Source organism: Abramis brama (genome assembly GCF_963993115.1).
Source record: "Abramis brama genome assembly, chromosome: 12".
In the NCBI taxonomy this organism is placed as follows: domain Eukaryota; kingdom Metazoa; phylum Chordata; class Actinopteri; order Cypriniformes; family Leuciscidae; genus Abramis; species Abramis brama.
In genome coordinates this window covers 25819676-25847528 of record NC_139974.1, presented here as the reverse complement: position 1 = coordinate 25847528, position 27853 = coordinate 25819676, and the positions used below count along the sequence as shown (strand labels likewise).

The following is a 27853-nucleotide window of genomic DNA, read 5'->3' as shown; positions in this document are numbered from 1 at the left end:
GTTTTTCAGTCTACTTTAACGATCAACCTCAGTCTTAATGGCAGTTTGAAACTCAGGGGAAGCGTATGAATAATTTACACAGTGTGCATTATCAGTGGTCCTAACTGTACGCCTGAGACGTCTGTGAGGTAAGTTTCATCCAGGTGTTAGTGCTTTCATACAGTACAGTAAATTGCTTCAGGCATAGGAAACAATTAGCAATTATTGTTCCTTTTAATTGTTTAATAGGGAAATGAGCTGTAGCAACAATTGGGAATATATTAAATGTGGAGAGATTGTGTTTAAAAAGATTAACAATAATAGTAAAAGAAGTGTTTTTTCCCCCTGTTTTTGTGCTGAAGTGTATCTGTTCTTCTATCTTGCTATGGGTTGCTATGTTGTACATTTGTTTTCTTTTTGTTTGGAATGTGGGAGATTTATCCTAAAACACACATATACTGATCATTGCTGCATGTTGTTGTTGACTGTATACATTATTGAGAAACATTATAAAGCATTTAAAGTTGAAAGGTATTCTACACAAGATGTACAGTACATACCAACATGTGTCAACTGTGGTTATATAAGCATACTTACATTGCATTATAAGAATCATCTTTTGACACTATTCAGGACTCACACATGAGCCTAAGGTTAATTCAGCTTTAAGATTCTCGCAATGTTTGAGTATGAAGCAGTTTGATAAATGAATAAGAGCTGTCACTCTGTTAGGCTAAATTACTTCTCAGATGGGTTGTTTTAATTTGTGTGCCACTGTGCAGTTTTGGTTTAGTTGTATTGCTTTTGTTTTCTTTGTTAATTTTGCTTATCCAGAGTCCATGCCTTAGTAGAAGAACCACGCCTTTTGTCCCTAGGGTCCAGGTAACATCGTCAGACTTCTCTCTCTCTTTCTCTGCTCAGTCTTTTTTTAATCTTTTCTTTCATTTCTGGCAGTCTTTATCAATCCTTCATTACTCTCTCTGTGCGTTATTTGGAAAATGCACTGCAGGAAAACGGCAGCATTCCAAGTTTCTCCCCCTTGCTCTTTTGTCCAGTTTTTATTTCCCCCCCCAAATATGTCATTGCCCTTGCAATTTATAACCACAATTCATAAGAGCAGTTTCATTATTACAGTCTGATTTTTGCTTAATTAATTGAAAGACCATCTTGCTGAGGCTTGAAATATTCTGCATGAATTACATACCTGTTTTAATAGTTTAAAGAGACATTTGTTTTACCCTCTTTTTAAATGTGGCATGATTTTGTAATTAGTGTAGGTTACTAAATTAAGTCTCTTTAAATTTAAAAAACAGATTTTTTTAGACAGAAATTTTTCATTCTTTGTCATGTAACATGGAACTTTATATTTGCATTATATTTTAAAGAAATGATTTGTATGAAATGCATGTTGCTAGTTTAAATTTTTAGTACAATAAAATAAAATCAATGCCAAAGAGGCCCGTTTTGTATCAGTACTATCAAATATTATGTTCTGTGTTATAATGAAGAGATACACTATGTTAATTGCCACACTTTCAAGATAATATTGCATTTTCCAATGTAGAACATTTTTCTAAACTTCATAGATAAATAAACAAATTGTACCAAATGACTACTGTTTAGGCAAACCCATATGACATGCTTTCGTCTATGGAACAAAAAAGAAGTAGTTTAAACCTGGCATGTTATGCACACAAGACATAATTGACAAAAAAACAACAAAAAAAACAACTGCAGTGACATCTTAATGTGCCAAGTATTTAAAACAAACAAACATTGATTTGTGTTTCACAGAGAAAAAATGTTTGGAACAATATGAGGGAGAGTAAATGATGAATATTCCTTTTTAAGTGAACTAATTCTTTAATAGCACTTGCTAATGATTTCTCATTTAACTGTAATAACTCCAAAAGTTGTTGCTGTAGTTTTCGAAAATTTTGATATTGTGATGTTAGATTTTCAGACTATTGTTTCCCGATTAGGGTTGGCAAAAACAAATTAAATTTCTGGAATCGGATACTTTAGGTCAAGGATACTTGTTAAAAAAAATGTGTTATTCCACTTATCGATTCCTGTGGTTCGAAACCATTCAAGAGCAAGAAGATACGAAATAAAACTCATTTCGGCACTTGCGTGCAGGACACATCCAGAGCGCGTGCACAAAATTTCACCTCTCATATAGTGCATGAATACTAAATTGAGTTCTCTTTCACGTCTTCTTGCGCTTGAACTGACGAATACACACAAAATGTTGTCAAAATATCGGGCCCTATCTTACACCCGGCGCAATGCAGCGACGTAAGTGTTTTTTGCTAGTTTCAGTCTGATGCAGTTATCATTTTCACGTCCTGCGCCACGTTGTTTAAATAGCAAATGCATTTGCGCCCACGGGCGTGCTGGTCTGAAAACGAGGTGTGTTCTGGCGCATTGTTGGCGCGTTGCTATTTTGAGGCAACAGAAATAGACTTATTTGTTTTGTTATTTAATGAGCGCGTTAATAATGTGCGCCTATAGGCGGGTCCACAACACGAGTACACTCTGCTTATTAAACACACAGGGACGCACAGCAGCACACAAACATGCCAAATATTTAAAATAAAAGGATTACAATGTAAAAGATTATTATTGTGTACATAAAGATATGGTGGAATCCGGCTTGTCCCGTAGATGGTCTGCTTGCGCACTTTTACCTCGCGCACAAGCAGATCCGTTTGCGCTCTGGAGATGCGTTCGGTCTTTCCACTATCAAATTCCAAATTCCAAATTACTTTGATTGGTTTAACGCACGTAAATCCCAAAACACACCCACTCATTAGTGTTCATTAAGAGAATAGGGACAACCCTTTTAGACCATTTTTCCCGTTGTTAAACTAGCAAAAGTTGATTTGGACACGCCCTAAGTGAACTTGCGCCCTGCGCTTTAGACCATGCGCTTAGATTGTTAAAATATGGTCCATCATCTTAAACAAACACAGTCAGTTATGTCTTAAGTGAAAGTAAACAGTTGAGAAAGAAAACACGTGTAAAAGTATATTGGATCTGTGCATTAAGTCGTAAAGTCGTAAAGTGAGAGCCTAATAAACCTGCTGCTGTCTGTCAATACTGTTAATCAAAGAAAGAAATGAAATGAAAGAAAAAGAAAATCACCCACTGATCTTGACTGAATAACTTTTGTCATGCAGAATAAGACATTACTATGTGCTTTATAAGTACTAATAAAATATCCTAGTAATATGCAAGCTAATAGGCAACTAGTTCAAAGTGTGAACTGAACCCTAAAACAAAGTGTTACCATTCATGGTATTCAGAATGTTTTGCAAAGACACAGATATCTAAAGTTTTTTTCTTTTCTTTTTTTTTCTTTTTTTTTTCCTTTACCATATTGGAATCAAAACTGTGAATCAATAAGAATCGGAATCGATAAGCAGAATGGATATTAGAATCGGAATCACTAAAATTCAAACAGTACCCAACCCTATTCCTGATGCAGTCAACTAATAAAAACACAGACCTCGATACATCTGTGTAAGAATCAAATGGTACAATTTGTTTGGACTGGAGCCTCCCCCTGCTGTTTTTTTGCAATGGAAGCTACCTGGATTGCCCTAGTCTGCATTGAGCACTTTCTGTTGCTTTGCTGCATGCATTAGTAATGGAGTATGTTTTAGAATAGTAAGTTCTTTCTAAAGATGCATTATAGTGTTTCTTTTAGCTCTAGTGATCTGAAAGGGCAAATGCTTGGAAGTGAGATAATTAAGCTACTATCAATGCTTGAGAAGTGTTCATAGAGGACCAAAGTACTCAAAACTGTATAATTAAATGTTTCATTTGTCATTCGGGAAGTAAACCTAGTTTTATTAAACGTGACAAAATCCAATTTTTCTATGCAAAAAACGAAAAGGTAATTACATTACAGAATAAATTGTACAATTGGATATATGAAATATTACAAACAAATTGAAGCATTTCATTATTTGATTTAAAGGTAGGGTAGGCAATTTTCGGAGTGGCTAGCAATAGCAAGTTGGCTTTGAAAGCATGAGATCCCACCCTCCCTTCAGAGTGCTCTCCAAAGCCTTCCTTCAAAACACATGAACACACACAGCAGAGTCTTCAAAGCGTCACGAGACCAGAAACGGCGTTAAACTACCTCATATCTCAACGCACATAGCATTACAATACTGTAATACTGTAGTGTTGTCATTGAAACGCATAAATGTATGGAATGCCAAAGCTGACTTAATTATAAATAAATAAATACATAAATAAATATACAAAGAAATGTAAAAAAGCAAAAATACATAAATAAATACATAAATAAATATACAAAAAAATGTAAAAAAGTACAAATAAATGAGTATTTATACTTTTATTTCCTTATTTATGTATAATTGTATTTTTTCACACATTTTTTTTAATTTTATTTATACATTTATACATTTATTTATTTCCACTTTTTTTTATTTCCACATTTATTTATTTCCACTTTTATTTATTTATTTATTTATTTCTACATTTCTTTGTCCGTATGCTAATGAGGGGGGCGTGTTTTACCTCAGACATCGGCAATCGAGCTCAGAGTGGCAGTGCTGAAGCTTTGAGGCCACAGTGACACCTTGTGGTGTGACCAAACGAAACGCAAGAGGTGTGCGGACAATATCACATTTTAAGTCATGTAATATCACCCTAACTGTATGTAGGGTAGGCTATATAGGGTTAACACACATAGCACACATGAACAGAAACTGCACTTCAATGGGTCTGATAGCAGACAGTTGGACATGGAAGCGCATGAAAGTATCCACTATTAATAACAATGTAAATGCGGTGGATAGGGCTGATAAGAGCTTGCGTTTGGCTTGCGTTTATTGTCGATGAGACTCGCACACCAGCGCAGAACGCGGAGAGAAACCAGCGCACATTTCACTGACTCCTACGCAAGCAAACAATGAGTTTGAAACGCGACTCAATACACAGTGTACATTCGTGTTTCCTAATTTCGTATGCATAACAGGTGACAATTAAAATGCTTAAAACACAACCCATATTTCATAGATGCTGCTCTTAGATACTGATTAATCACAAGTCATCAATTTGGAATTATTCTTAAATCAAACAAAAGGGGCTCATGTAAACGCAGCTAGTGAGCCACGCATCTCACGCCATGCATTGGAGCACAGAAGCATCATCATGCCCATTCAAACAGCACCTGTCGTGCCCATGGTCGTGGTGATATTTCCCCCTATAAATTGATTTCCAGGGGCGTTTTTTCCCCCAAACCTTATTAAATAGGTATACATCATCATATATGTCATGATCTTAATATTAATCGATAAACTACTCAGTTATTGTAATAATAAGGCACTATGGCTGTTATCAGTAAAATAAAATTAACAAATGTCATTAAGTCATTTAAAGTCAAAATCTTAATACAGAGGAGAATGCTTTTACACTGCAATTACAATTGCATAAAAGTCATTATGAGATTAATGTTAAATAAAACCTGTGGTAAACATAACTTGATGATAATTTGTTTTGTTGTACAGCATTAACTGATTAATATTAAGAACTTGACATATATGATGATGTATACCTATTTAATAGGGTGATATTACATGACTTAAAATGTGATATTGTCCGCACACCTCTTGTGTTTCGTTTGGTCACACCACAAGGTGTCACTGTGGCCTCAAAGCTTCAGCACTGCCACTCTGAGCTCGATTGCCGATGTCTGAGGTAAAACACGCCCCCCTCATTAGCATACGGACAAAGAAATGTAGAAATAAATAAATGTAGAAATAAATAAAAGTGGAAATAAATAAATGTAGAAATAAATAAATGTGAAAATAAATAAATGTAGACATAAAAACATATATACATAAATAAATGTGGAAATAAATAAAAGTGGAAATAAATTAATGTATAAATGTATAAATAAAAAAATTAATAAATGTGTGAAAAAATAAAATTATACATAAATAAGGAAATAAAAGTATAAATACTCATTTATTTGTACTTTTTTACATTTCTTTGTATATTTATTTATGTATTTATTTATGTATTTTTGCTTTTTTACATTTCTTTGTATATTTATTTATGTATTTATTTATTTATTTATAATTAAGTCAGCTTTGGCATTCCATATAAATTGACCAAATGCAATGATTGGACAAACATTTTGTGGTCCTATGCCTTCTACAGACGATATACATAAATACATTTAGAGCACTTAACATAGTGATTGCTATCAGAATGTGGAGACTTTCAACCAGCATAACAAAAAAAAGTATAATTCTGGAACAAATTGCCTACACTGCCTTTAATAAATAAATAAATAAGCAAATTTTTACCTCATTATACTGATTAACACTGATTTAATTATGTCTAAATAAATGAATACATGTAACTTTTGCTTTAATTGTTTATTCAAGTAAGGACATTTAAGTTTAGATTTATTTAACTGCTAATTCATTTATTTTAAGATAAATCAATAGTTTTTGGCGAGATGAATCTGATTATTTAATGATTTATTTATTCATATTGTTGTCCGCCATGTTTCAAAACCTTCCAGTTTTTGCCCTTCTTGGTTTTTATGATAATTTACTATATAGTATGCATGTTTGAGAATGAATATTTAGTTTATTTCATTCCCAGATAGATGCAACTGAGACTTTCAAAGCTGCTTCATTTAAATTCTAGTTTGGGTTGAAATTAGATAATCACACAAAGTTTAAAAAATGTTTTGTTTTATGTTAACATTTCCGTTGCTTAGTCTCTTGTGTGGTATTTTATTTGATTTGGATTGCTGGGCTTTGAAAGTGTCTGTCAGTTTTAGAATAAATGTGACAAATTGTGACTACATTTGAGTCATCTGATTGGACGAGATTTGTGGTAGACACGCCCTCATCCCCTAGCCAGCCAATGAGGGATGGAATATTCCACAACCCAGACTAGCACACAAACAACTGTTCAAATCCTCTCACATGTAGCCTAACATGCAATATTTCAGAAATCATAGACAAGTAGTTCCCCTCTAATATTTTGGGTTAAATGCAGTTTAATATCTATTGATGTGGCATACTGCAGATTCTTCCAAAAACTCGCCCTTCAGTTTGTAAAAGAAAAGCAAAATCACATTTACATGAAAGGTGCCCTTCCGATATTCTTTCATGAATTAGCTGTATTGGGCAAGTGTGAAAACATGAGTGAATTTATATGTGTAAACCATTTCTAAAATATATTTTTTTGTAATGTAAATTGTCATCATGAATGTAGACCATTATGTAAAACTCACTGGGTTTACCTGTGTCTGGTCTTGTCGTTAGAGTTTGTTACTAACCTTGTCTCTGAAACGTTATAAGACAGTTTATCACACTAGTCTCATGTTACATCACGGGAGGAGTCTTTAACATGGCTGTTCATTCAAAACAGCAGTTTTATTTATATTTAATTATAGTATTTATACTATAATAATATATAAATAATAATATATATACGCGTTGTGACGTAGTGTGTGATGGCGCACCACGGAAGCAACAAAGGTAAGCCAGCACACAACAGCCTCAGCTTCTGATAGGCTGAAGCAAGCCGCTCTCAAACATTCAGGAGGTGTGGCAAAGGGACGCAGACTGTAGAATCTCATAAATGTGTTCACAGACTTCTTGGAAGGAAACCCCTGATAATAGAGCTTTCGAAGATGTAACACTCTTCATAGAGTGTACCCTGATCAAAGGAGGTTAAGGCACTGAGGACCCCTTCTTGGGAGACCCAAGCACTCGACTCGGCCACGCCTGTACCATGGCATCAAGCCCCAGTGGAGCTGCGTTGCCTGAGGGATAACCACAGCGGACAGTGAGTTGTCTGTCGAAACGCATCTCTTATGTCTGTGTGGCAAGTATTCGGTGAGTTCCGGCTCATTTTTATGAAATGTTTCACAAAGAATTTCCTAGAGACTGAGGGCGTTTTCACACCTGAAAGTCCGCACCAAGGTCCGAACCAAAGGTCATGTTTTGATACATTGTATACATTTGGTTAGTTTTGGTTTGATTTCACATTGCAATTATGCGAGCGCACTAAAGAACTTTACATGACATACTTGCGTCCTGTCGTCATCACCTATATGGGCTGCATCTTGACATTGATTGGTTTGTAAACGGACGTGCGTCTGACGGCGGGTAACTTTGACAAGAATGAATGAACATATCGTTGCCACTATACTTTTATTATTATGGCATTACTCCCTGCAGCACCAACTATACTCGAGGCTAGTTCAAATTTGCCAATGAACGTCCTCGTTGTGCGAACATTTTATCGTCGCCGGCAGGACGCAGGACAAATGTCTGACTGTGTGTGTGTGTGTGTGTGCGCGAATCAGCTGGAAGAAACGCTGTGGGCAGGACTGACAGATCTGCACATAAATATTCTTCTTCAGTTGTTTAGGCTACGCGGGAACCCACTGGAACTTCCTGTAAATGGTCTGAAAGTCCGAACCATACAGAAAATGCTTTCACACTAGAAACGAACCAAACCTTTGTTCAGTTTGATCCGCACTCTTTTCGTCAGACCAAATTTCATCTGTTTGGTCCGGACCGTGGTCCAGGGGAGGTTTCACACCTGTAATTTTGATTCGGACCAAACTGAAAAGTCCGAAAATCCAGACCAAACAAGGTAGGTGTGAATGGGCCCTGAGACGACAGAAAGCGTACCCTGTTTGTTTAAAAAATCCAGCAGGACCTTTCCTCAGAGGGTTAACTCCACTATTTCTGGGAAAACCCCTTGGTTCATGTACAGCAGGCCAAAGGATATTACATTGGACGCAGCTGCCATGAGCCCCAGCAATTTTTTAATGTTTTACAGTGATGGCTTGGCCAAGATTGATCCTGGTCACTGTCATCATGATATACTCGATACAAGTTGGAGACAAACGTGCCCGCATCGTAGTGGAATCCCAAACTACCCAGAGAAAGGTAATTTTCTGAAGGGGACATAACACGCTCTTCTTGTAATTGAGCCTCAGCCCCAAGCGCCTTGTGAGGGCAAGAACAACATCTTGATGTCAAACCGCCATCTGTCGGGACTGGGCTAAAATCAACCAGACGTCTATATAATTGAGCACACAAATGTCCTTGAGTCTCAGAGGAGCCAGTGCTGCATCCACATACTTCGTGAAGGAGCGAGGGGATAGAGCTAGGCAAAAGGAAGAAAACTATACTGGAATGCTTTGCCCCTGAACCTCAGGAACTTCCGATGTTGAGGAAGGATGGATATATGGAAGTATGCATCCTTTAGCTCTATCGTGACAAACCAGTCCTAGGACTTGATTTGACTCACGATCAACGGAATTGTTAACCCCCACGGGACTGAGAGCAGTGAGGGATGAACCTCTTAAACATTGCAGATTGACGTTTCATCTCCTGAAACCTTTCAACGACTAAACTTACAGCATCGCCGAAGAGGCCAGAAGGTGGCAGCGGGGAATCAAGGAGGAATTTTCTATCCCTCTCCTTGATGCACAAGAGCAGGGTTCACCAATCTCGGTCCTGGAGGGCCGCTGTCCTGCAGAGTTTAGCTCCAACCCCAATTAAACACACCTGAACCAGCTAATCAAGGTCTCACTAGGCATACTAGAAACTTTCAAACAGGTGTGTTGGAGCTGGTTGGAGCTAAACTCTGCAGGACAGCGGCCCTCCAGGACCGAGATTGGTGAACCCTGCACAAGAGGTTCAACCACAAATGCCTCTCCGTTGCCACCGATGCTGCCATGGAGCCCATAATGTTGGAATACACATTTGCTGATGGGCTCGATAAGCAGGAAGAGAACGACTTCTTCCATCTCAATAACTTGACATGGAGATTGTGAAAGAACGGTAAGCCCCGGCGCTGAGGTTGTGCTTGGCTTAACAGAAAGCGTTTATCTGCCAGCCAAACTAAGTTCTGTAGAAACTAAATGGAAAAGCAAGCTACCACGCACAAGTCACAACCTCAACCAGTTCCACATAAGAGGGGGAAGAGGGTGGAAAATCCTCAATCTCCCCCGCCTCAATGCTGAGAGCTTCCAATTCCTCAGAACTGAAGAACTCAAGCATCGAGCACTTGCTCGGGGTGGAAGAAGCCGCAGAGCAGGCTTCTGTATCCCAAATGTGAGGGCTGGAACCTGCAGATGATGGAAGAGAAAGGGCCGAAGCTGTCTCCACCTCTTCTGCAAGCTCCATTTGCGAATACCATGATTTTAAGATGCCGCACTGCCTCGGCAGACGCAGGTCCCGAACCGCGAGGAACGTGATCCTGGAGATGGGAGAGGAACATCCTGAGCGGCAGCTGCTCACAGTAAGTACAGGCAGCCCCCCCTCGAGAGCTGCCCATGCATGCTCTGCTCCCAGGCTGGGTCAGGGAGGTACACACTTTTTGTAGCTTTCTTACTCGCCATAATTTCTTTCTTTTGTCAGGATAAACAACACCAAATAGGACATAGAACTTTACATGACAGTCTCTCACACACAGATCACTTGCTGAAGAACAGAAGCTGATGCTATTGTGTGCCAGCTTACCTTTGTAGCTTGCATGTTGCACCATCACACTCTACATCATGGCGCAATGCCAATCAGGATTGGACTAGTTTCACATGTGCTTCAGATGCTGTCACGCTGGAGTAGTTCTCCAAAGTGTCGTCATTCAACGCAGCCCAAATTCCCTCAAAAGGGGGAAAGGCGCTTTTAAGCGCTTTTAATTTAGAGTTAAGACGGTGTCTTTCCCCATAGTACGTGCAATACAGTATGTTTACTGTAAACAAAGTTTTTACAAACTGAGATGCAAGTCAAAAAAAGATTCTGTGATAATGAAGCTGTATTCAACCTGGAATATTGAGTGTGTCAAAAAGTCAGCCCCCAGAAACATTGTGGTATCAAACTATGTGATTCAGTGTTTAGAAATAGTTTTAATTTCGTTTTTTTTTTTTTTTTTTTTTTTTGTGTGGTGAATTTAGTTGATCATCAAAGTTGATCTTGAGAGGTAGTTAGCTTGATTTAGTTGGTGTGTGCTGGTGCTGTACCTGCTCTGGGAAAGTTCTGCCAAGCATGTGACGCTTCTGCAGGGCTGCCCTGGAACCTCTGGGGTAAGCTTTTGTTACATACCACCTAAGAGAGCCCGTGTCTTCCTGCAGGTCAAGCTATGGTACGATAAAGTGGGACATCAACTCATTGTCACTATCCTGGGCGCCAAAGACCTCCCTTCACGAGAAGACGGGCGGCCTAGGAATCCCTACGTCAAAATCTACTTCCTCCCCGACAGAAGGTACCTACACTTAAGAGTTCAGATATATTCAGCTTTTGTCCTTTTGTCCTGGATTTTTTATTATAATCTCCAATGATAACATTTGTAAACAATACTTACACTGCTGTTCAAAAGTTTGTGGTCAGGTGGTGCGTTTTTTAAATGTTTTTGAAAGAATTCTGTAATGCTCACCAAGGCAGCATTTATTTGATCAAAAATACTTTAAAACAGTGATGTTGTGAAATATTATAAAAAAATTATATATATATATATGTGTGTGTATGTATGTATGTATATATATATATATATATATATATATATATATATATATATATATATATATATATATATATATATATATAATTTTTTTCAATGAGGGGGTCCTTGGATTGGCTGTCTCTGTGAGGGTCTGTGAAACTGTAAATGTTAAAACCCCTCAAGTTTAAGTCATATTAGCAGCAGTAAAATATGAGCTCACCTGTTCTTCTCAGCGATAAAAGCAAGAGGAGAACGAAAACAGTGAAGAAATCTCTGGAACCCAAGTGGAACCAGACGTTCATGTACTCGCCAGTGCACAGGCGAGAGTTCAGGGAACGTATGCTGGAGATCACGCTATGGGACCAGGCCCGAGTCCGAGAGGAAGAAAGCGAGTTCCTGGGAGAGGTGAGAGAGGAACACCGTCCCACTATATGTCTCTATAATGCCACGTTCGTAGTAATGAAATATTTCACACTGTTTACTCGGTTTGATGCAAGAAAACTGTTGTGGCAGCAATATCAGACATGAATAGAAGTTTTAGTTTAAAATCAATTAAAAAAAAGTATTTTGTCACTTTCTTGGCAAAGTTTAGACTTTAAATATTGCACAATTGTGCAGTTTAAACTCAAAACATCATAAGTCATCATAAATGGCTCTGTATTTCATACCTGCGTGTTTGTGTGTGTAGATTCTGATAGAGCTGGAGACAGCGCTGTTGGATGATCAGCCTCATTGGTATAAGCTCCAAACACATGACGTGTCCTCTATGCCGCTGCCTAACCCCTCACCCTACATGCAGAGACGTCTCCTACATGGAGAGAGCCCAACGCGCAGGTTACAGAGTATGTACACACATCTACTGTTACAATAAACACAAACATACTCAATTAAAACTGCTTAATAATAGTAAACTAAAGTCTTCACAGTACAATTGAATGTGATCTCAATCTGATTTTGCCCGCACAGTGTGAACAGCAAAAGATTTTGAATCACATATTTAAATCCAGTCAGGGCCACTTTCAGATGTGTAAATCGACTTCTGTGAACAGTCCTGTCAGAATTAATTTTATGTCAATCATTCATAATATCATTTTGTTTCATTTACCAGTTGTTTAAATCATAAAATAAAATTTGAATTGCACTGTATTACATAGACATGTGAAAAAATAAACACTACCGTTCAAAAGTTTGCAATCTCTTATGCTCAGCAAGTCTGCATTTATTTGATCAAACAATAATATTGTGAAATATTATTACAATTTAAAAGAACTGTTTTCTACGTTTATATATTTGCTTATTATTGCTGGGGAAACTATGATGCATTTGTCTTTAAAATTTTATATGTAGAAAGTTCAAAAGAACATTTTATGTATGTTTGTTTTTGTTTTTGTTGATGTGTTTCTTATTTTCATGTTTTGTTTCCTTCAAAAAAATATTACTATCTATCCACCACTGACACATTTCCAGTCAAGAGCCCGTATTTATACAACTCAGGTAACTTTGACCTGCTTGCTCCAGTTAGCATGTGATTGGCTAGCAATGTGATTACTATCCTTTACACTGTCCAAAGTGTGATCTCCTCTCAATTCCGCCTCATACTCTTCAGAAACCCCCACTATTCCACACAGCTTGCATGGAGTTAATGCTCATCACTGCTGCTACATGCCACCAATCCTCATTTTAAAGCTTATATCCCTTTTTAGACCTGATCTTCACCAATAAAAATATAAAATCAGCCCAGTTAATAGCTGTTCCTGAGCAGATCTATGTATGGACTGCTAACGCTTTTCCCAGTCTCTCACAAACCTTTCTGTGGTTGATGTTTGCTGTGTTTCACTATTTTGATTTCAAAACTAAATGATAGAAAACCTCACTCTGCTTCACACTTGGTTCTTATATTATTTGGGTCTGAACCAAAGTATGTTTCTGTTATCAATGTGAGTTTCATCGTGAGCTGCAGATGTTTTTCCAATGTAGAAAGGTAACAAATGAGAAAGTGTCAGCTTAAACTAAAATTAACTGGCATGGATATATTGTAAGAGATACAAAGAGCCTCTTGCCTAAAGTTATTTAATTAGAAACAAATGCATTTTGTTGTACATGCAAATTATACATCATCAATACAGTGACTTACTTTGACAAACTAGTCCAGGTTGCTTTCACATAAGCTGTGCCTTAGCATGGAAAAAAGTTTTCACTTCAGATATTCTCAGGTCATTCTCAATATATTATTCAAATCAAAAGTTGCATCTATTAATATTATTTAATGGACTTCAGCTAAAAGGGACTAACATCGAACAGTTTTTCTAATAACAAATGTTAACAAATGTTACTAAATACTGTAACAAATGTAATACTCGTTAGTTAATGCTTTTCGAAGTTATAACTGCAAATGGACCAATACAAGCTTTTCTAAATGATCAGTCTTTTTAGGTTGAATAATATCCAATATAAAAATATCGGGTCTTTTCTTTAGGTCAAACTATACACTCTTAAAAGCTTTCAGAAGTAAAAAGCATTTTTTCATGCCTAGAAAGCCTAAAAATGTAATTAAAATGTAAAAGTGAAGGATTTGCTTTATTGAAAGCTATTTTTGTGAAACAAAAAAATAAAAATAATGTTAGGCAAAACTGTGTATTTATAATATCAGCCATCATATCAGCCACATACAAAAAAACTAAATACTAATTTTATTATAAAATTATTAAAAAATACAAATTATGTTTAGTTCACATGAACTAATTATACAAATTATTCATTTAGAATTAATTAGAAATGTTAAAGGTTTTTAAAACTATTTTAAAATATGTTAATATCATAATTTCAATATTGGTGCATCTCTGATCACATGATGTTAGTTTAGTATGTGTGTTTACTCTGCTGTGACCCTAGCTAGATTACTTAACCTCACGTGAAACGTCCTGTGGATTACAACAGACGGTCACGTTAAGAGGGTCTTTTCTTCATTATGTCCCTCGTGATCTGTTCCTCCACCCTTCTTCTCTCTCTCTCTCTCTCTCTCTCTCTCTCTCTCTCTCTCTCTCTCTCTCTCTCTCTCTCTCTCTCTCTCTCTCTCTCTCTCAGGATCACAGAGAATCAGTGACAGTGAGTTCTCTGATTACGACTGTGAAGATGGGATTGGTGTTATCTCAGGTACAGCGAAGTCACCTTTCTCTGCTTTAGTACCACACTGTACTTAGAAAACTGAAGACTTGAGCGTCCTTGAAAGCATTTTATTCAGTACTTTTCAATTAAATTCAGTGCTCTTTTATATATCAAATTCATTTATAAACTTATAAGCCTTGTTCAGACTGTCAGTCCAAATATTGGAATTAGATCATATTTAGCAAGTGTGAATGCTAAAAGTCACATGAAAAAAATCACATCCGATTTTTGCAAATCTGTTTCAAGCTACATTCGTATATGGCTTGAAATCCTATTCAAATATAATTTCTGGAAATCCATTTCAGTCTGTCAGTGTTGTTGTCAGTGTGCTGGTCATGCAGATATAATAGAGACATCTCTGTGTTGTCCAGTGATGATGTGTATTTACTTTCTCTACTGTACGGCAGAGACGGCAGCATGGAATAAAGCCGTTCATAAAAGCATCCGTTTCTGTCGCTGCTTCATTAGTCCAGCGCTGCAGTCAGATACACATTGTCTTATTCTAAGACAGCATTGCAAACCCCCTCCATGTTGTTTTTGGTGTAGTCTTACCAACGCAACATCATTGCCATGGAAACCAACACAGATGGAAATGTGTGGAAAATGAAAAAGAGCCACAGCACACACAAATCAGACCTGAATAGTTGTGATACACAGTCAATCATTTCGATCAGATTCCAATCGAATACACAAATAATCCGATTTAGACTGACAGTGTGACTGTGAACGTAGTCTTATAAAAGTCTCTTATGCTCACCAAGGCTGCATTAATTTGATTTAAAATAGAGTAAAAACAGTAAGATTGTGGAATATTATTACAATTTAAAATATCTGTTTTCTATTTGAATATATTTTAAAATGTAATTTATTACTGTGAAGGCAAAGCTGAATTTTCAGCATCATAACGGCACTCTTCAGTGTCACATGATCCTTCAGAAATCATTCTGATATTTGATTTTCTGCTCAAGAAACTTTTCTTAATATTATCAATGTTGAAAACAGTTATTTGATTAATTCTTTGATGAAAAGAAAGTTCAAAAGAGCATCATTTATTTTAAATAGACATTTTTGTAACGTTATATATGACTTTACTGTCACTTTTGATCAATTTAAAGCATTCTTGCTGAACAAAAGTATTATTATTATTATTTTTAAATCTTACTGAACACACGACCTGATCTGATCTAAATAAATGAAACTCCAGAGGGATTTCTGTTGTCTCTGGAATGATCTTTTTGATGTCTGATTGCACGTGGGCTACCCAAGCCTTTGTGTGCGTTCACACATGCTAATCAACAAATCAAATTAAAGGATATTGTCAGAGAGAAGATTACTGTGAACTTTAGTCTCTCCCAACTCATCACAAAGAAAATCCTCACCGTCATTTCACTCTGACGTTGTGACAGGACTCTTAACGGTTGTGTTCACTTCATGTTCATAAAGTGTCATTGTGTAGTAGACAAAATACAGTTCCCCCCAAAAAATATTTGGACACCCAAAAATATCTGAATGCCATTGTATTAGATAATATTAATTATAATGCTCCTTTATTTCACTGAATGTTGAGTTGAGCTGAGTTGTTAAATGTCTGTTGCGCTGTGTTTGCCTCAGATTACCGGCACAATGGCAGGGATTTCCAGAGCTCCACTCTGTCTGTACCTGAGCAGGTGATGTCATCCAATCACTGTTCACGATCAGACATGATCCGCACACGTTCACGCTCACCCAGCGTTCCTCCCCCACAAAGGTAATCTACAACAGAAAAACACAAATGAGTGATTTGTGTGTAAAGGGTCATATCCTATGGGTTCTATGGGAAATATGGGTTCAGTGTGCTATAGATACTTTATACTTTTTTAACAAGTAAAAGGCCTTTTAGTATAATTGTACAAACGTCCCCCTTCAGATACACAGTCTTTTTGCTGTGAAATGTTTATAAGTAAACGTAAAAATAAATTGTATATTGTTAATAATATTTCAAGATGAACACTTACTGGACTTGATTGATTGATTGATTGATTGATTGATTATGCATACATAATTTATCTTTAAAAAAACATAAAACGTGAGCATCAATTATGATACATCAGGGAACTTTTGAGGAATGTTTATTTATTCTTCTCTCAATCATCATTGGATTTCATTGGATTTCATTGCATTATATGTTTGTCCCCCCAATATAAAAACTTTGATCATAAAAATAAGCATTTAAATATCATCTTACTAAGACATATTATTAGGAGTTATAGAGTAACAACTGATATTTATATGCAATTTATGTACATAGTCGTCTGCACTGTTATAAAGATCCTATTATTTTACATTACAAGAATTTCACCTTACATTTTGGCCATATTAATATTAGCAACTGCACCAAATTACATATTTTCATTCATCTGAATAAATGTATCATTCATTTTATAAATGTATCTGAATAAATATATTGTACTATATCATATGATATGAGCCATACAATCCTGATGTATCAATTATGAGACAAAACATAAAACACTTATGAAAACTTTATTTATTTATTTATTTTATTTAAAGAACAATATTTTGTCTAAAGGTTCAATAAACGGTTCTATTTAAAACTTGTATTCGTTAACTGAAATAAGCGGAAATAAAATATAAATATTAGATGCAAAAATAATCTAATCTACAGAATAGTAAAATAACGCATTAAATATGGCACTTCTGTTCCTGGTGCTCATTGTCAAAGCAGAGCTCTCCTTTTCTCTCCCCTCCTTCAGTCGAAGTTTAGACCATGGTGTGAGAGGAGCACCCTCGCTTTATGGCCCCCGAAAACACCTGTCTGAAGACAGATACTCACCAGACAGGTATGTGTCACATAACACACTACAGAGCGCTTGTGTTTATTGTGCCCTTAAAAGTTCTTTGTGTCTTAGATTGCTTTTTTTCTGATAGAGGGAACACAAATGGGAATGTTGCCTTATACCTTCATCTTTTCAGTTAACGTGATTATGGAAATTCAGTGTGACAAATATGATGTGCCAGCAGCACAGAGAGAACCGTAGGAAGGTTTAGTTCATTTTGAGAAAGCAGGGAAAAAAATCTGTTCCTTCTCCTTTCTCTTTGACATCACACTTTTTTTTTTTATCCGTCAATCTCTGCCTCTCTCGCTTATCTTTCCATCGCTCCATATTCAATAGCTCCATTCAGCCATATTTCTGTTCTTTGCTCCCTGTGGTTGCAGCCAGTATCTTACCCTCCCTCCTCGAACCAGACACAGACAGCCAACCATCGACCCCGTTATCCAGGACCCCAGGTATTCTGTTACCCCAGAGCAGCATTACGCGCCCCTGCTCACCTCCCCCTTCTGTCCAATCACAGCACTCCTCTCACTTTCACCCACCCACTTACCCCCTGCTGCTAGCTGATTGACAGGTGACAGCTTGCCCACACATGGCACTGTATAAGAAACATGAGGCTGTTCTTTCACTTTAATCAAGTCATTAAATCATAATAAGTATGTAATTAATTCACTCATGCATTATAGATCTCATCTTCGGATGATAGAGTCATGTTTTTACATGAGAAAACATTCAGCACCTCTCTTTTACTAATACTGTCACATTCTTACTACCTTAAAGGAATGTTCAGGTTTCAATACAAGGAAAGACCTACATAGATCAACATAATTACTTACAGAAAAGTTAACAGTTTGCTGGCTTCACATGATCATGACATGGCAAAATCTCATGTTAACACTTATATTGTAATATTATATGGTTTAACACTTATGCTGTATACTTAAAATAAAATAAAAATATGTCATGTCTGTTTATTTACCATTGTAAATGTATTACTGTAAATGTGATTTTTGTTTGTTTTGTGTTCAAACTGAGGGACGAAATACACTACTGTTCAACAGTTTGGGGTCGGTAAGATTTCTTAATGTTTTTTTAAAAGTGTCTAATGCTCACCAAGGCTGCATTTATTTGATTGGAAATACAATAAAAGCAGTAATATTGTGAAATACTATTACCATTTAAGATAACTATTTTTCTATTTGAATATGTTGAAAATTGTAATTTATTCCTGTGATGGCAAAGCTGAATTTTCAGCAGCCATTACTCCAGTCTTCAGTGTCATATTATCTTTCAGAAATCATTCTAATATGCTCAAGAAACATTTCTTATTATTATCAATGTTGAAAACAGTTGTGCTTAATATTTCTGTGGAAAGCGTGTCTTTTTTTCTCAGAAATCTTTGAGTAGAAACGTTACAACAACAGCATTTATTTGAAAAATAAATGTTTTATAACAATCTTTACTCTCACTTTTTTATATAAATGTAATGCATTCTTGCTGCATAAACGTATACATTTATTGACCCCAAACTTTTGAACAATAGTGTCATATTCTCTGGTCAAATCTTGTATTAAAACCTTTGGGGATTCACTATGAATGAATTGTGCCCGAATCATTTTTCACAAGTCAGGCAACAATATTCTGTGCTGAAAGCGATTCGCACATTATAGTTCTGTTCTTTCTGTTCTATAATATGGAGGATGCAGCAAACATTTTCACTATAATTGTACGGCATATCTGCACCACAGAGGTCCAGACACCCAGTGGACTCTTGAAATTTGCAATGCTTCTACACGGATGAATGCCTGGTAATCAAATCCCAATAATCGCTCATTTCCATCAATTGATCATCATTACTACCCTTTACCACTCTACAGATAAAGCGTTGTCGGGAAAATTCGTTTCGTGTACCCACCCCGAAGTGACAAAATAAAATAAAATTCTGTATCAAAATTTATAAGGAAGGACCAGTACTTTGTTTAGGCTTGGTTTGTAGGGAACTACAAACCTGCACACATATATTCAAACGCACATAACTATAGAACCAATTCTAAATGCGCATGTGAACGCCATCAGCGTTTATCACAGGTTCGCGTTTAAAGTCTGTGTAGAGAGAATGGTGTCATCTTATCGGCCCCTAATTTAATAACAAATGATTGTTGCGACGGAAGCAAATCAATCAAAACTAACTTTAGCTGGAAAATAACTTTATTAAAGAACCGCTATAAAGCCAAAACAATCTCTGTTACCTTAAATTATACGCTTATCTCTGTAAAGCTGCTTTGAAACAATCTACATTGTTAAAAGCGCTATATAAATGAAGATGACTTGACTTGACTTTATTACTACTCCCATGAATAGTAAAAAAATGTAAACAAACATCTCTATTAAGTGATTCAGTTTACAGCCTACCTTCCATGGCCATAATAGTGTGATGGAAAGCCTAAAGAATACTTCAGTTTTGACGTAAGCAGCGCTTGGCGTATGCATACTTTCAAAGTATACTCCATTTGATAGCATGCACAAACACAGGCGATCGACTCGTGTGCACTAGAAAGTTTCATCTTTATTCAATTTCTGTGCTGTTTCTCTACAGTCAGCTACAATGCGTAGGGTACACATACCCTAGCCTACACGTAAAACCCAAAATATACTTTAGCCAAGCAAATACAGTTTTGGAAATAAAGTGCAGTCTATATTGCGCCTTGAAAGGCTAATGTCTTTTGGTATTTTTGACACGCATAAAAAGGCACACACTGTTTAGTGAATTCACCCCAGGATTCCTTCAAAAAGAACAGTGCAGTGTTGTGCATTTGCTAGTACTTGCTAGCATGTGATAGTAATACATGCAAGTAGTCGTACTTTCACATTAATTCGCACCACCAGAAAAGCACTACATTTTCACTTCTGCGGGTTTAGCAAATCTTTGCTGCTGGTGTTTGCTGCAACCTAAATTATTGTTTCGATAGCTTAGATAGTTCTCTTGACTTGAGGTTTCTTGATTTCTGCTTCTGTGCTTTGGGTGATCTTCACCTGTTCCTTCTTTCAGAGTGGAGATGGCAAAAAAAAGGTGTCCCACCCTCTTACCTCCCATCCCTACTTGTCCCACCCGTCTCTAACTACTGCACTTTCACTTTCTGTTCTGACTCATAGTATGTGCCCCCTCTATCGGGAAGACGCGGTCAGGTTACTGCGCTCCACTAGGATGGCCCGTGCATACTCAGAAGGGTACAATAGCATGGACAGGTAGTAAACAGCGGTTCACTCTCGTTCTCATGATGTTTCATATTAGTGCCGTGGGTAGTAGTTTGGGCTAGAATAGCTAGTTGCGCCTTTCAAAATGTTTCATGTTTATGTCTCCAGATTTACGAAGGAAACTTTCCAATGGGCGGAAAAGGAGACAATAACGTCAAATGGGCCATTTTCTTACAGAAATGTGGTAAATGTTTGGAAAACAGTGGCAAATTTAAAGTGTCGCTGTAGCGTCAGTCCTCTGCCCATTGAGAAAGCTTTGTGCCGTCATCATAATGATATGGAGTCATTATGGCTCCTCTCAGGAGGATAAACATAGATGACAGCGTACAGATTGTGACTTTGCCGACTATGCTACTAAGTACGCCTGTAATCTTAGAACAATATTTCCCAAAGGAAATTTGTGAAATGTGTATGTATGTCTCTTTAGCAGCTCCCACTCCACCATTCCCACTGTGTTGAATGAATTGCATCTTCAGCGCTGCTCACTGGGTGGCTTGTGTTGTTTTGATGACTGAGCACTAGCTTTTTCGGTCCCAAGCCAACTAGCGTCACTCTATGACAGAACTGCCAGTCAAAAAACTGCAAGCTACAGGGAATGTTCACCATGTTGTATATAAATATATTATTTACCCCTCAGAAATATAGGATTGAATCTATTCAGGATGTGTAGTGGAGACTCAGATATTATGGAGTAGACCTTGCCAGCTTTGGTGTACGGAAGCCCTAAGGTGTGATAAGATTCACATATAATTTTTGCGGCATTCACATTAGCAAAATTTCGAGGGCAAAAAAAAGAAGGTTTATTTGTCAATAGTGTTGTGATGTGTGAAACAGTTCACATAGAAGTCACTTTCAAACCAAGCAGCTTTCTGTTGTTCAACGCAGAGAGTTCACATGACCAACTTTAACCCATTGCGGAATCTGTGTGGGATTTTACCCTCGCGTGAAATTCAGTCATGTGAATTCCTATTGAAATGACTTGATTTTGCCCGCAAAAATTCACCTTACAACAGTAAATGTGACCACACCTCAATATACTTGCGTATCTCTTCACTCTTGAAAATAAAGGTACTTTATTGGCATCTATGGTTCCATGAAGATTCTTTAACATCCATAGAATCTTTCCACTCCACAAAAAGTATTTATAGTGGAAAATTATTCTTTAGATTATTAAAATGTTCTTCTCACTGAGAAAAAAAGTTGTTCTTTTCATAACTGGGAACCAAAAATGGTTATTCTATGAAACCACCTATTGGAACCTTTATTTTTAAGAGTATTCCATGATGTAACCATAAACATGGCAGATGCTTTTATCTAAAGCAACTTATATTTATTCAAGGTATTTATTTTTTCAGTTCAGGCATTCCCTGGGAATCAAAATATTATATTAATATTTACGATTAAGTAATAGTAAGAATTAAATTTTGATATGTAAGTTCCTCAAACCATATGGCTTGTTGACAAGAGGCATACTGTACCATTGCTGGGAGCAGTGCTGGAAAGTAACTGATTACATGTAATCTGGATTATGTAATGAGACTCCAAAAATTAAGTACTTGTAATGGGACTATTATGTTTTAAACTTCTCATAATCAGACCACAGTTACATTTTTATTGTTTACATGATTACATATTCCTTGATTCTCCCCAAATCTTCCTTTGTAAAAAGTTTATCACTTATAAATGTTGTAAAGTCTTCTCGATTTGTGGAATTTCACACCAGCCACTAGTCAAATGGCTAAAATAACATGGAAAATTGAGAGGCAACAGCACTTGACCACTGAATTTACAGAAATCAACTTTTAAGGATTGTTTGCCTATCTAATCAACTTTTGATGAACACATTTTAATTATTATTCAAACTATCATTTAAGAGTCATTTAACCATTTATTACTGTCTTTGAGAGGCGTTTTTCTTTCAAACACATTAAAATTCACAAATTCATGTAATTTCATATTTACATACTTTTTAGTCAGCTGCACCTCTTTTGATATAATATATTTAATAATTAAGTCAATAATTTAACAACACACATATTCACGGTTCTCGATTTATGATCACAACATGCAGGTAAAAAACTAAAATATTTAAACATTTTAGTATGTGTTGATTTGTTTTGATTTATTTTCACTTTACATTTGTTTAATTTATTACTAGCTTTTCATAAACTCACTAACCCCCTGCAGTTCCTTCACAAACCACAGTTTGGGAAACCCTGACGTAATGTTTAATGAAATTCATATTGTGGAATGTATTTTCTTTCTATTTGTATTTGTATATCAGTATGGAATCAGTAAGATTGTCCTATTCAAATCAATATGATAAATGAGTTAGGTCAAAAGTAATAAAAAAAGTAGTCAGAGTACATTATCTAAAATGTATTTTCATCATGCAATTTGCAATTTGCAATCTGTAGCGGACTACAATTTGTAAGTAATCTAGCCAGCACTGCCTAGGAGATGATAAAACTGCTATAAAATCACTTAATAGACCTGGGGATGGGCTCTTTTGATTTTGACCTATAGCAATGCCAAAAGCAACATACTAAAAAGACACACAGAACCCCTTAGCAACCCCTTAGCAACTAACTTGCGATCTGTTATCGTGAGCAAATGTGAATCTATAGCACTTTATGGCTGCATTGGAGTTCTTTTTGTCAACTAGAATTATTTTTGGCACATAGGATCTGATTATGTGTTATTTTGTGTTCAGGAGGATGAGGAGAGATAGACAAATGTCTACCTACAGTGACTCTTTTGATTCACCTGAGAGGTAAAACCCAGATACTTAAGTTGAGACATGCATTATGTTTATGCATCCATAATAGTATTCAAGTGGACTATTTTACTATAGAGACATAACTCTCACCCCTTGCCCGAATTCAACTGTTGCTCATTCTAATCATACTTTCCTTTCTTCATTTCAATCTATCGTTCCTCATCCTCCATTTAAAGATATTACAATGGGCCCAATCATGTATCTACTCCATGGCCCAATCATGTCATGAATGGAACCAGTGGGGACTACAGGTAAGATTTCTGTAGAGATAAACACCCACAATACATCACAAACTCTTTCTTTTTACTCATCAGTTATTAACTGCTAGGAACAGATGCCCAATTTATGTTCCCACTGAGACTTTGTGTCTAGATCCCAGTTATGGTTTTGAGACTCCTGTTTATTTTATTCATCTTCTCAAACACTGACCTTTTATACATTTTCAAGCAAATAAAAACTGAATATCATGTCCTAAGTACATGTACTAACACACTGAGGTTGGTTTATTCAGTAGGACGTGCCCCAGGATAGAAATTGAGCCATCTACAGATACAGAAAGGTATTATTACATTGAGTGAAATAGTTTCAGTAGACGTTTTCAGTGCAGACTTTAGTTATCCTGTTACCTTTACGTTTTTACAGCATTTTTAAATGTTCACTAATATTCTGGTAAATGGAAGCTTTAGCACAGTGAAAAAGAAATCACATGTTGCTTTTTAAATGATTAGAAGATTTAGCAGTAGCACAACTAAATAAATGTTTTATATTAGTATGGTACCTAGTTTTAAAAACGTAATGAAGTTAATTTAGTTTTAGTTAGTTTGTTTTGAAGTAGTAACCGATTCTCACTTTGAACAGTATACTATGCATTACATTATCTATAAACTCTTATGAAAAAGAAGAACACTTTAGCATACCTTTAAAAAGAGTACTTAAGTATGAACTGAATGTAATGTTTTACGTCACTTAATTGCATGTTAATTGCAATTAAATGAAAATGTATTTGTTTAGATTTATATTAAATGCAATTGGCTGACTTGAATTTTTTAACCAATTAAGTACACTAAGTGTACTTCTATAAAGCACAACAAAAGGTTATTGAAACATAATGATTTAAAATAAAACATTTATTTTGACATTATTTTGAAATGCACTTTTACTTAAGTCTCCTTAAGTGTGTTTAGAATCAGTCGTGAAAGTGTACTCTCTTTAAGTACACTTAAGTGTACTTTCATTGATATTATATTATCTGCAAGTACAGTTTAGCAAAAAAATATACTTTTAAGATTTGAAGTACACTACAAGTGCTCATTCAATACAATTAAAGGAGAACTCCGGTCAATTTTAACATTGAGCTAATTTTTTTGTAAATTTGGAGTGCTGTCAATACAGAGAACAACGACATAAATCGGTGTTGCCTACACCATGTTATCCTCTTTTTAAAATTTGCACCCTGTTGACTTCAATGGGGCAAGTTTTAAACCTGCTTTTAGCCTCTTAACATCCTTGATGTGTCATTACAAGTGCCCAGCCAATGTGAGTGATTCCTTCAGAGTAAACACGGGGAATCTGACTGCAGTATATGTGAAAATACAGGTATGAGCGCTGACTGAAATAACATCACTTTTATTCATATCTTTCACATCTACTGCAGTCAGATTCACCGTGTTCACTCTGAAGGAATCACTCACATTGGCTGTGCACTTGTAATGACACATCAAGGATGTTAAGAGGCTAAAAGCAGGTTTAAAACTTGCCCCATTGAAGTCAACAGGGTGCAAATTTTAAAAAGAGGATAACATGGTGTAGGCAACACCGATTTATGTCGTTGTTCTCTGTATTGACAGCACTCCAAATTTACAAAAAAATTAGCTCAATGTTAAAATTGACCGGAGTTCTCCTTTAAGCGCACTTCTTTTTCACAAGGGTATATATTGTGTGATGAGGATATTTAGCAACTCCTGACAGCTTTGAGAGCCGCTAAATGACCATTTCATGTTCTTCTCTTAGAGAGGATCATATTCCAGGGTTCCCAGCTAACAATGAGTACTTTGAGGAAGATCTGAGGTAATACAGTAGAATTTGTAGAAGTATAGAGTACAGTATAGAGGAATAGAGTAGACTAATCATGGGGCTTATTGTTGTGTCAGTATGAAATGTTTTCACTTGTTTTCTTTGCAGCAGCTTCCAGAAACGTTTATTTGTTTGTTTCTTTAACTTTTGTCTACCTGCACATGTCAGTTTGTTGACTTGCTTTGGTTAACACTTATTTTTGGTTGTTTCAGTTTGGTATTTCTTTATGAGTTTCTGTTTATGCTGATGACCCTGAGCAGCCAATATTGAAACTTTTTGTTTGGTTGTTTTTTGCCAATTATTAGCCAACCAGCATCATTTCACAGGAACAACCTAACAAGCTGCGATTATAGAGCATTTGATGCCCTGTGATCCCATGATGCAGTGGGGCTCAGCTGAGCGTGGCTTTTTGACTAACATTCTGCAGGTATAGCCGCAGCATGGTGGACAGACATGACCATTACAGGTCCAGGTCAGCTGACCAGCGGCCCATGATGGAGCGACCGGTCTACACCCGCTCCCGCTCATCTGAGCGGCCCGACTCCGGCTACATGAGATCCATGCCGTCCTTACCGTCAGGGAGATCCGCTCCTCCCTCTCCTGCCTTAACGAGGTGACCCAGACCCATCACAACAAGCACTAAAGCCCTAAACGAAACCATGCCTTCTGCTTCCTGTCACCTGGAATGCCTCTCTCCACTTCCTCTTATTTTAACCCTGTTGTAACGATGCTGTTTTTCATTTATAAAGTAGAGAGTAGTGATGATGGTTGCTACTAACTTCTTTTCATTTGAATTATAGACACACCTGTTATATCCTCTTGAGATATAATGGGTTGTACCTGGCATCGTATGGTTTACTTTCTTATTTGTTTTAATTATTATTATTTTTTTGTGTTTACTAACATTATTTATTTGTGGTTTAACAGTTTATGCTTTGAGTTATGGGCTGTTATGAGTGCCGTGTGCTCATGCATTTAGGCCTTTTCACTTTCCTTGCAGCTTTAGCAGCCACAAGCACCTCTCCTGATGCTGATTCCATCCCACCTTTTGAGACACCATAAAACCTTTTGACTTACGATTTGCCCGGCACATCATAAGTCACAAGGAAATTACATAAATGTTCAGATTTACGCATGAACTTTCACTGATGCAAGAGACGCAGTAGCTCTTGAATGTGCCACAAATTTACTTTGAGATGTGAGGCACATGTACGATCATTGGAAAGCAAATGCGACATTGAGCTCAAAAGGTGCTTTAAAGATCATTGTGTTTACTGTGGAGTTGATGTGCATTTTAAACGTATATATTTGTTTACGTGGCTAAAATGCACATGACTGTGACATATTTACTAAATGCATGCTCTTATATGGTTATATTATGTGAAATGTGTTTAATGGTTATTTTTCTGTAGTTTTACACAAAAGAACATGTGTCAGGAACTTGTTGGGTCATATTTTACCCCAAAATAAGAAGAGAAATATAAGAAAAAATATTTTATAACAAGAAAATTAAGCCTGTTTTAGATTCAACAAGATTTTTTTTATTGTGATTTTCACAATATGTGTCCAGATGGTTTATTTGGGTAATTCTAAGCATTTTAAATGTTTCATTTCTGTTTATATTCCATTTCTATATCATTTCGCACTGAATGAAAAATAAAAAAAGGTAATTGTGACTTTTTTATCTCACAATTCTGACTTTTTTTGTGAGTTATAAAGCCAGAATTGTGAGATATAAACTTGTAATTCTGAGAAAAAGTTTTCCACAATCCTGAGAAGTCAAAAAAGTTAGAATTGCAAGAAAAATCTGAATAGCAATTTCATATCTCACAATTCAGACTTTTTTTCTAGCAATTGCGAGTTTACATCTCACAATTATCTCTCAATTCTGACAATATAACTCACAATTCTGAGAAAAAAAGTCTGAATTGTGAGATATAAAAGTCGCAATTATCATTTAAATTGTTTTATACCGTAACGGAAACAAGCTAACATAATTTATATATTTTGTGCAAAAAGAAATCTGTTCTGTAACAGGTTAAATGGTGGTTTGTAAAAAGTACTTCCCACAATTGAAAAATACATCAACATAACTCAACATAAATCAGCATAAATGAAAAGCAATGCAACAAACACTACTAAAACTTTACAATTTAAATATAATATAATATATAATTATTTGTTTTATAGTGAGAAGTTATAGTAACAGGGGAGAGAAGAATGTGCTTAATTTTCATTAAAA

The 27853-nt window shown here is 36.2% G+C and overlaps 1 protein-coding gene across 31 annotated transcripts in view; it reads left to right on the top strand.

Moving 5' to 3' along the window:
• The window catches only part of rims2b (regulating synaptic membrane exocytosis 2b), a 167831-nt gene that overhangs the window by 94053 nt on the left and 45925 nt on the right, over window positions 1-27853 (top strand). For 12 of the 31 annotated variants that reach the window (XM_084130397.1, XM_084130398.1, XM_084130396.1 and 9 more), the window contains 15 exons: window positions 814-861; window positions 11138-11268; window positions 11739-11910; window positions 12194-12347; window positions 12973-12999; window positions 14590-14658; window positions 16282-16417; window positions 17424-17510; window positions 17888-17959; window positions 20658-20750; window positions 23473-23532; window positions 23715-23789; window positions 24050-24097; window positions 25549-25605; window positions 26039-26224. In XM_084130397.1, coding sequence (XP_083986523.1) covers window positions 814-861; window positions 11138-11268; window positions 11739-11910; window positions 12194-12347; window positions 12973-12999; window positions 14590-14658; window positions 16282-16417; window positions 17424-17510; window positions 17888-17959; window positions 20658-20750; window positions 23473-23532; window positions 23715-23789; window positions 24050-24097; window positions 25549-25605; window positions 26039-26224 — 1415 coding nt within the window. The remainder of the gene's footprint in view (window positions 1-813; window positions 862-11137; window positions 11269-11738; window positions 11911-12193; window positions 12348-12972; window positions 13000-14589; window positions 14659-16281; window positions 16418-17423; window positions 17511-17887; window positions 17960-20657; window positions 20751-23472; window positions 23533-23714; window positions 23790-24049; window positions 24098-25548; window positions 25606-26038; window positions 26225-27853) is intronic. The other 19 variants (XM_084130386.1, XM_084130385.1, XM_084130407.1 and 16 more) reach the window with 15 other exon arrangements.